The sequence below is a fragment of the Mauremys reevesii genome, linkage group 16, assembly GCF_016161935.1.
Source record: "Mauremys reevesii isolate NIE-2019 linkage group 16, ASM1616193v1, whole genome shotgun sequence".
NCBI lineage: Eukaryota > Metazoa > Chordata > Testudines > Geoemydidae > Mauremys > Mauremys reevesii.
Window position 1 is genome coordinate 41,125,073 of NC_052638.1, and position 11,137 is coordinate 41,136,209.

Below are 11,137 nucleotides of genomic sequence, written 5' to 3' on the forward strand. Positions count from 1 at the left end.
TTCCCGCCCCAAACACAGGTATTGCTGATCCCATTCCTGGGTGGGGGGAAGGGATTGTCTGTGGCACACACCTGGGTCAGGCCCTGATCGTGCAGCCAGTCCCACCCAGAGTGCCCTGCAGCAGAGGGGCCCACAAAGGAGCAAAGAGGTTGGATATTCCCGTTGCAGAGATGCCATGAGGCCATTCCACATGGCAAGAGTGACAGAGGAGAAGGCTCTCCCATCAGTGGTGGAGGGGCAGAGAGGAGGCGACTGGGAGCTGGAAGAGGAGCAGAGAGGTTGAACCGGACCCTGAAGCCCACAGGGAGCCCACGGCAGCCTGTGGGCACATGGCTATGCTGCTCTGTGTGGAAGGAGGTGGGCTGCACGGCACGGAGCTGGGGAGCTGGTGGAAGACTCAAGGGGAGCTGACGGGACTCCAGTGCAGGCCGCAGCATGTGTGGCCGGCGTGACGAAGAGCTCGGAGTGGTGGGAGGGCTGACGGAGAGTTCAGGCTCATGGGGCTCGGCAGGGGAGGAAAGGGAGCTCGTCTCATGGCTGCTCTTCATGCTCAAGAGAAGCTGTTAAGGTGAGGGAAGTGGATGGGGAGCCAGGGGCGAGCCAAAGGAGTGTGGAGCCAGGCAGCAGACCTCGCAGAGGTGGTAGCTATGAGCCGGAGTGGAGGGAATGGGAGTGAGAAGCAGGTAGGTCTGTGGCTTGAGCAGAGCAGAAGGCAAAGGAGTCAATGGGACAGTGGTCTTGGTGTAGAGGAACCCCACCCTGCCCTGAGTTAGCACCCACACAATGGCAGTGCCCAGTCCCCGCTGTGCAGCAGTGGGGGAATCCCAAAGGACGGGGTGGCCCCGTGTCAGAGGCTGCCCTGCCAAGAGAGCGAGGAGGGAGCAGTGGGCGTGCCGGGGAGCTGTCTGTGCAGAGCATGGCCCAGAAGAGGAGGCGTCAGACATGCACGAGGAGGCTGAGATCAGAGGAGGCGGCTCCCTGGGGCATTCCCAGAGGGGGAGCTGGACACAGAGCCCAGGCAGGGGAGAGAGGGGGTGGGCAGTGAGGCGATGCAGAGAGCAGGAGATGGCACTGTGGACAGGGCGCTGGGTACCTGCCGCCACATGCTGCGCTCGCTCTGGGCACCTCTGCGCTGGCGAGGAACCCACCGAGGTGGGCAGAGGGAGGGAGCTGACCTCGCTAGCCACGGCTCTCGGCTAAATGACTGCCAGGAGGGGGCAGTGACCGAGGGGAGGGCTGGCATGGACCCAGGAGACTGGCAGGATGGCAGAGTCTCCCAGAGGCAGGGGTGGGAGCCCCATCACTGAGACTGGCCGAGGCACTCAGCCCTGCGCTGGCAGCCAGGGTGGCCCGACGGCGTTTGTCCCAGGCCCACTGAGTCCCAACTGACCCAGTGAGCAACAGTGAGACAGGAGGCAAAGGACGGGTGGGGGCAGAAGCAGGGGGCGGGGCTAAGTGGGCAGTGGGTGTGGCCGTGGGAGTTGGAGGTGGAGCTAGGTATGCACCTTCCCTACTTATTTCCCTGCCTGGGAGCCACCACAGCCTGTGCCTGTCTCTGCCGTTAGCCTGGTCTCCAGCTGGCCGCGGGATGTCTGCCTCGGACAGAGTGGTCGTGGTGCTGGGAGGGGCTGGCACGGTGGGAGCCGGGATAGTGAAGTCACTGCTGGAGAGAGGTAAGGGCAGCCGGCTGAGTGGGGCGTTTGGCAGAGGTGATGATGGGGAGGTGGTTGATTTTGTTTTCTAACCACAGCCACATACGGGCTGGCAGGGGCAGCGTGGGCTTTGTCTTGGCTGCGATGCTGGATTCTCCCCCCGGCGTGAGCGAAGACTCACACTAGACCCCAGGTGCCTGACCCACAGCTAGTGGGTGACGCCAGGTCCCTTCCTGCTGAGACCAGCCCCTGCCAGCTCCTGGATGATTGCAGACACTTAGATCAGAGGCCAAAAAGCAACAGGGCCAAAAAGCTGCTGTGTCCTGGCCAGGCAGCCAGCTGACTCTGGGGTGGAGCTGAGTTGAGAGCACCCTGCTGGGGAGGGGGGAACAGGACCTTGCCCGTGAGTGAGGGGAAACCTGCTGTGGGTGCCGGCTGCCCCGATGTATTGCTCAGCCCAGCCTTTCTCTTCTGCCCCACCCTAGTGAGCAAAGGGCCTGGGCCGGCTGGGGCTCGCACTGCTCCCAGCTCAGCCACGGCCGTGCAGGAGGGGCGAGTGCCCTGGCGGAGCTGCCTGTGCAAATTCTGCCATCGATGGCACAATGGTGGGTGGCTTTCCTGCCCTTGGCACTCCGGTGCACCCTGCACCTGCATGCTGCGCCTCCTCTCTGCCTGGCTGCAGCCTGGCATCCACGTTCCTGAGCCAGCAGCAGAGTCCTAGGTAGCAGAGCTGGAGGTACCATCTCATCCGCCCCCTGGCACCAGTGGCTTGTTCGCTGCCATCTGTTTCTGCTGTTGCATAGGGTACGTGCCCTGGGAAGCCAGATTAGGGCAGAAATCAGGACCACTCCCTTTCAGAGGTACCAGCCTGACCTGCTGCCTAGGTAAACCCTGCTGCCCCCCAGCGGTCCCAATCCCCAGCGCTCACCCCACGGCAGCCTGGCTCTGGTGCTATTTGCCCTAAATATCTCTAGGACGCCAGCACCCTCCAGCCGAGGGGTAGTTTGATGTGTAGAAGGCTCCACCCAGAGCCACGGGCAGAAGGTGGCTGGGTCCCAGTGTGGGCAGAGCTGTTGCTCTGTATCGGCGTGATGCCCTGATGAACGGCTCTGCTTCCAGCCCTGCGTTTGAAGGGAGAGCCACGTGCCGAGGCAAGCATAAATGGGGGAGAGAGAGATGACTCTGGTGTTTTCTCCTGACAGCGCCACGCCCAGCCGAGCACCCAGACGCCTGCGGTGGGGGTTGGTGGGAGCAGTGTGGCGCTGGCACAGCCGTATTTGCACATGTTGCACAGAGCTGTGGCGAAGCAGGCCACTGGGGCAGTTCCCCCTCCCCCTCAAGTGATCTGCCCTGAGCGCAGGCCCCGTGACATGGCATTGTGTGCGCAAGGCTGCGGCTCACCCCGGGCCTGGGTGCTGGGCGGGTCACACGAGACAGGGAGAGCAGCTCCCTTGCAAGAGGGGAAGGCGAAGGGTCTGGCTTTACACATGCTCCTTCCATCACCCCGGCTCACAGGGCCTCCCCACACCCCTGTGCTAGCCCGGAGCACGCAGCAGCTTGCCCTCACCCCAGCTCTCCTGATGTACTGCTACAGGAGGAGCGTCAGTATCACCCCTCCTCAGCTGGGAGATGGAGATTCAACGGGGCCAGGAGCCAGCGGCAGAGCAGGGAATGGAGGCCTGGAGCGCCTCCCTCCCTCCCTAGCCCAGGGTACTGTCCCTGCTTCCGGAGACTCCCTCACTCACCAGCACAAGCTGCGCTGCCACCTCAGGCCTGGTCCCTGGGACGCCCAGTGGGACAAGCCGCGACCCCTCCCTGCTAACAGAACAATGCTGGTGTGCGAGGCCCCAGGAAGTGCTGGGCAGAGGCTCTGTGTGCTGGGGACCAAGGGGCCGTGCTCGCGAGCTCCCTTCCAGCCGGCTGCAGGACGCTTCGGGCCGCGTCTCCCCGCCACCCTCTTGCTCGCAGGTTTCCGAGTCGCTGTCGTCTCCCGCGATGGAAGCAGGCTGGAGAAACTGAAAAGCTTTGTGCCAGCGCCGACCCGTGACCGTCTGCACACGCTCATCGGGGACGTGGGTAAGGCATGTGGCCGGGCCCAGCCTGCAGCTCTGCCGGCAGGATTCCCAGGGACGCTGGCTGAGGAGCTGTGGGGCTGATAGCAGTGCCCAGGGGAGACACTTGGTGTCAGGCTGTCCCTCCAGGGAGCCCCTTATTCCAGGGCTTCCCCTGCTGGAGGAGAGGGCAAGAGTCCGAGAGGAGTGTTCAAGCCAGCTGGCCTCTGTTGCACATTGGGAGCTCCGTGCTAGAGGAGCATGTTGCTGCAGCCAGCTCCACTCAGCTAGTTATGCCCGAGCGAGGCCCAGCGGGCAAGGCACCTCGCCCAGAGAGAGAGACATGTAATCGGCCAGGACCCTCCTGCATGGACCCCTCTGCAGCGAGGGCAGGGCTGGGTTCTGCCCGCAGGGCTGGGCCCAGTTCTTGCGGTCGCAGGGCTGGGCCCAGTTCTTGCTGTCGCAGGGCTGGGCCCAGTGCCGGGGCATCACTCGCTGCTGAAATCCTTCCAGGGTCCGAGGAGGGAGCGGAAGCCGCCAAGGAAGCCCTGCTGAAGAGCGTTGGCAAGGTCACGGACGTGGTGTCGTCGCTGGGCTTCAGCTGGTGGCAGGGAGGGCCCCCCCACACTCAGACGCTGCAGGAGCTTCACCGGGTGGGTGTGGGCAGGTGATGCAGCTGGCTCTGGGGAGGAGGCGGCAGGGAGCCTGTAGGGAGGGCCAGCGGGGATGCTGAGGGAGCTAGGCTGGGATCTAGACTCCACTGTGCTCTTGTAAAGCCGCAGCCAGGTAGTGCCACCCTGTGCAAGGCCTCAGGACAGTAGCCGCTGAAGCGCCGTGGAGACAACAGGTTCGGCCCCTGGGGAAGGGAACAGCCGCGACCCCAGGACAGGGCTGGGTTAGGGAGGTCGCCGTGTTGGAGTGCTGTGCTGTCTCCAAAGGGCGGCCGTCCCTGGGGCAGCAGCCAGTCCCTGTTGGCCCTGGGCCTTGTCTCGGGATGCACAGATCAGCAGCCTGCAGCAGAGGTGTGATGGGGGTAGGGGGGTGGGATGCGGCTGCAGGAAAGAAAACAGTCGTGTCTGACCTGTGGTCCCCCCCCCGCCAGGTCCTGGAAACGCTGCTGCTGAGCACCTTTACGTCCTGGAAAGCATTCTTCCCTCTGGTCCAGGAGAACCCCAGCGGCTCCTACACCTTCATCACAGGTGAGGGGAGGCCCAGCCCCCGGCGACGGGAGAGCCCCTCGCCGCTGACTGGGCCAGCAGGGGCTGCCATGCGGCCGGCTGTGGGTTCTGGTGAGCAGGGGCTGCAAGGAGGCCTTGTGTGCATCCCCCGCCCTCTCGCGGCCAACGGGCGCTCTCTGTTTCAGGAGGGGCTGGTGAGCGTCTGCTCATGCCAGGCACAGGGTTCCTGACGCTGGGGGCTGCGGGCGCACTGGCCTTCTGCCAGGTGGTCCGGGAGGAGTACCCAGACGTGCCCTGCAAGCTGAACGAGGTCAGTGCCCCCTGGCTGGGGTGGGTGGGGTGGAGGGGCACTCACAGCTCTCCCTGCCCCCTCTCCAGGAGCCTGCTCGCTGGGGTCTGCAGGGGGATGGAGCAGAGCCCAGTGAGGCCTGGCCCCCTTGCTGACCTGGTGCTAGCCCCAACTGGCTGGCGTCTCATGTAGGTCAGCAAAAGTGCCCAGAGCTGCTGCTCGACAGCCCCTTCGGCAGCCCAGGCCCCTCCGTGTGTCTGGCCAGTGGGGTCCTGCTCCAGGACGATACAAGTAACATGGGGCCCCTTGCAGCTGGGGCAGGTTTGTGGGTATTAACGTGGGCGAGGGACTCTGCTCCACTCTACCCAGGGTGAGGGCACCCCCTCCTGGCCAGCCGGTGGTGGACGGCCTGGGCATAACTGGCTCCGCTCTCCCCTGCAGGTGAAGATTGACATGGGGGTGGCGACCCCGGAGCGTTTGCGCCCCGGCTACGTGAGTCACCTGGAGGTGGGCGAGGCAGTGGCCTCCCTGGTCGAGAAGGGGAGCGTTTCCCATGCCGTGCTGTGTGCCCGCTCGCCAGCCGACCTGAAGACCCTGACCCTAGAAGGGAAGATCTGAGGCCTTTGCAAAGCCCTCTCGAGCTGTGTCCACTTCTAGTCCCCCCTGCTCCCTTGTACAGGGCTTCTGGGTACATCTGCCCCATGCTCCGGTCCCCGGCCAGGATGGGTGAGCTCAGCTGGGACTTGACTCTGAGCGGCAGCTGCCTTGCCAGCCCTGGAGCTACCGGCACGGACAGCACCGCGTCATTCTGTGCTCTTGCTCACCGCCTAGCAAGAGCAGCTGATGCCTCCTTTCCCTGCTGGGGAGCCAGGATCCTCTCCTCTCTAAGCCCCATTCTCTCCTCCCTGGCCCAGCGGCAAAGGGGAGGAACGAGCAGTTGCTCTGGCTGGCACCTCTGCTCCCAAGCCCTGGCAGGAATTCAGGCTGGGGCAGCAGGCAGTTCTGTGAGGAGCAGCCGTGGCCCCAGCGGAGGGGGAAGCCAGCCCCAAGCACCCTGCTCGCCCTGGGGTCCCCAGCAGCCATAGGGCAAGCCCCACATTTCAGCTCCTTCTCCAGCCGGTTGCCTGGTGAGTCGTGCCCAGCTGGGCAGGTCCATCCTTCCAGCCAGCGAGCGGCCTGCCCTCCACAGCCTGCCCTACGTCCCCTCCACCTCTCAGAGGCTGCGATTTTATCAGGCCCCTTCCACGCTGCTCTCTCCTCCGCACGCCTCTCCCAGCTTGGCCAGGCCCCTTGCTCAGTGTCCCATCCCTAGAGCAGGGGAGCTCAGGGTGCTCGCGAGCCGTGCAGCCCTGGGCCCCAGACCCTGTTGTTGGTTTCTCCATCACAGTGAAGCTCTGAGAAGTCACATGCTCCAGTTGGCACCAGGCCTCCTGCACCTTGTCTGCCTACCTCCACCTGGCGCTGTGCTCCCAGTAGGTGTCTCGTGGTCCTGCATGTTTGAATAAACATTATCTGTACCAACACCGTCCCATGTCACTGCGCCAGCAGGAGTCTGCTCCTGCCTGAGAAGCCCCTGCCAGGCCTAGCAAAGGGATGCAGCTCGGGCATGGGTGCGAGGGGCACCACAGTGCAGGCCTAGCAGAGCAGGGGCTGCTCCAGGCCAGAATGAGGCAGGGCCCTGGCTGGGGTGAGGCCTGGGCGAGCCTGGGGGGCTCTGGAAGAATGGCAGGACGGGTAGCAAGACCCTCCCCGGCCCCTCCCCGGCCTTAAGGAGGGTTCGTTCTGAATCCGCATCACCTTCGCCAGTGCCTGGCTGCTCTGCCAGCTCACTCTACCCACTGCCTCTCCGCGCTGAGCCCGCCCCGCCACACCGCGCACGGGGGGCAGGGCCGGCGGGGGTGGGGAGCGCCCCACACCCTGCAGCCTGGAGAAATGGGCCAGCGCCTCAGCCCAGAGACACACTCCCCAGCCCCCGGCAGCTCTGTCATGATGACACGACCAGCCCAGGCGGGTGGCTGCAGAGGCTCTGGTCGGGCTAATGCAATGGAGGCAGAGGGTGGCCACCTGCTGTCCCAATGGCTGTCAACACCCCACCCCACCCCCTGTGCCAGCTCCTCAGGCCCCGAGGCAGAGCACAGCTCTGATATCTGCTGCCTTCCGAGGCCCAGCATCCCTCCCCTAGCAGCTGCGGGCCTGGCCTCGGCTCTGAGCTGGGCCCCTCTGCCTAGGGTGCACTGCAGGGAGCAGGCGCCAGGCCAGCCGACGTTGCTCACACACTCGTTTACTTCCCGCCTTGGGGCCTTGGCCCCCCGGACCCTGAGAGTGACCAGTTCTTGCTGCCCCCTTTCCCCTGGCCAGGCCCCGGGTGGGCGACGGCTAGAAGGAACCGCCATGAGGTGTGGCATGGTCCCCTGCCCCAGGACGGGGCACCTGCAAGGGTGTCCATGGGGCCACCCCCCAGCAGCTGGCCAGGGAAATGCGCACACACGCGCTCTGACCCGGGCACCAGGCCGTCACTAACGCCAGCCTGCTCCTCACCCCCACGCTCCTCCCAGCCCTCGCGCCCCTGGGCGAGGGGCTCCCAGCTGAGGGGGGCAGAGTGGACAAGAAAGCAGCTGCATTGGCACCCAGCTCGGCCTGGGCCCTGCACCTCCAGCCGGACGAGCGGTAACGGGCCGGCCCGAGTCCCTTCCTCTGCTGCTACAAGCCTGGCTGGCTCCCTCCCTGCCTCACCCAGCACCTCTCCCTTCATTAGCCACAGGGGCTGGGCCTGCTCTGGTGAGCTCGGGGGTGGGGGGGCGAAGGGGGCGCCACCCACTGACTCACACCACTTTGGCCTGCGGGGTTCAGGGGGTTTCTGATCCATGCCCTGTGCCAGGCCAGCACTGCTGAGCTGATGCAGGGCCAGGCAGCCCCATGCCTCCTTGCCCACTGCCATCCCGCGATGGAGAATGGCTACTCCCCAGGCCCTGCCGGAAAGGGGGTTCCCACAGCCCCTGGGCACCAAGCCAGCTGCCCTCACGCAGGGCTGCTGCAGAAGGGCACTGCGCCCACCACTTGGCTCTGTCCCTGCCTGCCAGCACCACAAGGCAACGTCTCCTCAGCACACAGGCCAGGCCTGGGGAGGTGCCTGGGGTGAGGAGAGAGACCCCAGGGGTTCCAGGCTGCCCCCTTCTTTCCAGCCTGGCTTCAGCCAAGGCTCCTGCTCTGGCCGCCTGCGTCCCGTAGCTCCACAGGGTGCTCTTGGCACCCCAGGGCTCAGCACAGCAGAACCTCCCAGGGTGGCTCCATAGGTGGGAGAAGGGCTGCTGCTCGTGTGGGTGGGTGGCTCGTGTGGGAGCCAGTGCTGCCCCTTGGGGGTGGCTCCCCCCCAGACTCAGTCCCCTGCCAGCCTGAACATCAGAACGGCCACATTGGGTCAGACCAAAGGTCCATGCAGCCCAGTGTCCTGTCTTCCAACGGTGGCCAGTGCCAGGTGCCCAGAGGGAATGAACAGACCAGGGAATCAGCAAGTGAGCCACCCCGTCACCCATCCTCACTTCTGGCCTGGGGTACCAGGAGGTTGGTTTGCTCCGTGTCTCCTCGCAGTACAGCTCAAGCAGGCGCTTGGGGAACCTGCGTGAGTGCACAGAGCATGGAGCGAAGGGCGGGATGGCCCCCTGCTGCTGCGGGGCCCACGGGCAGGATGCAGGGACGGGGCCATGCTCCTGCGCCTCCATGGCTGCATGTTTACCCCGGCGCCGAGTGCTCCTTCGCAGCCCGCCCCACTCCGGGAGCGGTGAGCATTGCCAGTGGCACTTTCACGCCTGCCAGGGCACATCAGCCTCAGGCTCCAGCCCTGAGCTCAGCTCCCCCTGCACCCTGGCACAGCGCTGGCCCAGTCAGCCTGCAGCCCGTCTCCAAGCCCAGCCAATGCTGGATGCTCCGGGGGAAGGAGGGCAGTCCCTGAAACACCCCCTCTGCCAGCAGCACGATCCCCCAATGGCGGGACTTTTCCTTCCTGAGCCCACCTGGCCGCCAGCTTCTTCCACGAGCAGGAGGAGCGAGGCCCCTGCTCACCCTGGTGCTCCTGGCAACGTCTAAGCCCGGCTTTGACTCTTGCTAAGCTACTTGCCTCTAACATCCTGCAGCAGTGAGTTCCATAGGTCATGTGCAAAAAGATTTCCTTGTATCCTGCGCTCCCTGTTCACATCCCGGAGTTACAGCACAGGGCAACTGAGAGCCCGGCTGGCTGGCTGGCTCCCTGCCGGACAGACCCCAGGCCTATTGCCTTCTCTCCCCACCTCGGCTCTTTGCAGACAAGTCACCAAAGCCAGGCAGAGGACTCCAGGTAAGGCTATAGAAAGCTTCACGATAGCACTGTTAGTCACCTCCACGTTCGGCTCTAGCTTTTTCCTAGCACAGATCTGTCCGCCCACCCCCAGGCTTTGCTGCTCACCACCAGGGACAGGCCGCAGCTTCGCCTCCCCACACCCAGCCCCGCCCCGCTTTGAGCTCTGTCCTCCCGCCGCTGCCGAGACAGGGACGCTCTTGTCCCATCTCTCCCCCCCTGGAGCCACTCAGCAATCCCCAGGAATCTCCTCGCTGCCAGGAAAGGAGCTTCCCAGCAGGGAGTTCTCAACACACCTCTGGCTGCACCTGGCAAGCAAGCACCCCCTGCTCCGTGCAGCTGCAAGCATCTCCTCTGCCGCCACCCAGGTGGCTGCTAAAGGGAAGTGGGTGCCAGCCTGCCACCTCCTCTAGCTACAGGACCAGCACAGCCATGAGCTAAAGTGGGATGGGGGCTTTGCCTCCCAGGCCCACTCCATCCTTTGCTTCTCCAGGGCAGCTCCCCAGGGTCAGTCAGGATGGAGCTGGGGCTGCAGCTCCTTCCTTGCTTCTGAAGTCATGGCCTGGAACCCAGGCGAGAGGAACCAGCCCAGACACACCAGGGTGGGGTGAGGAGCAGCAACGTTTATTACGGTACAATCCCTCCACCATAAAACAAAGCAGCCTTGAAAGAGAGAGAGGAGTGGTGAATGGCAGGGACAGAAAACACCCAGCTGCACACACAGCCGCCGGCCGGCTCAGCCTTCAACGACTAGAGCAGGTGGCTTCGAAACAGAAGAAATCTCCTTTTCGGGTGCCCAAAGAACATGCTGGGTGGAGGTTCCCATTGCAGGGAAGAGGGCGACGGGCAGCTCCCATTGCTCCCTGCCCTCCCGTGTAGGGCAGCTGCCAGATGAGCACAGATCAGCCATTGCTATGGCTGAGCACGGTGCAAAGGCCCCAACCGACTGGAGCGTGGCCCAGCTCGCCCCACGCACAAGCCCAGGGCTCTATGGAGGGAAACAGCTGCCTCAGTCCTACCGTCCAGCCCCAAGACACATGTGGCTTTGCTGCTCTCACATGAGCACTCAGGAATCCGGGCCTCAGGAGCTGCCGTGGGGGTTCCTGGACTGAAGCAGATCGGCCCCATTGGGATAACTGGGCCCACAAATGTTCCCGAATGGTGAGCTCAGCTGTGCCAAGTGCCCGAGTTCTAAGCTCTCCCAATCACCTAGAACAGGTGCAATGGGCGACAGAAAGGCCGAGTTAGTCTAACCAAGAGGCCTATTGGTGTAACTCAAGGATTGTGTTAAGATCCTGCCGGGTGAACAAGAGACGTGTGCACCCAGCAATCAGGGAACCAGAACTGGTGTGTAGGAAACTAGGCCTAACTGGCAGACAAAATAACAAGGGGATGAGTTATTCTGCCCACCACTCCCTTGAGGGGGTCCTTAAAGAGACAGTGGGGAGAAAAATTAGCTACTGGAGTAAGTTTCACCCTCATGGCTGCCACCCCGTCTCCTGGGGCCCCGGGCATTCGTCACCCTAATCCTGAGAGAGGTCCTGACCAGGCTGGAAAGAGGGACCCAGATGACATCAACACCTCTGCCAGCGCCAGGGTAACCCTCACCTGGGGTGTGAGAATTCATCTCCTCCCTC

The 11,137-nt window shown here is 64.1% G+C and overlaps 1 protein-coding gene across 1 annotated transcript; it reads left to right on the forward strand.

The window, feature by feature from the left end:
• Window positions 1–1,549: 1,549 nt before the first annotated feature.
• Window positions 1,550–6,508, forward strand: LOC120384613. Its single transcript, XM_039503578.1, has 6 exons — window positions 1,550–1,673; window positions 3,621–3,728; window positions 4,217–4,356; window positions 4,806–4,902; window positions 5,067–5,191; window positions 5,612–6,508. Exons 1-6 carry the CDS (start codon window positions 1,589–1,591, stop codon window positions 5,786–5,788), a joined length of 732 nt encoding a protein of 243 aa, XP_039359512.1. The 5' UTR covers window positions 1,550–1,588; the 3' UTR covers window positions 5,789–6,508.
• The last annotated feature ends 4,629 nt before the right edge of the window (window positions 6,509–11,137 follow it).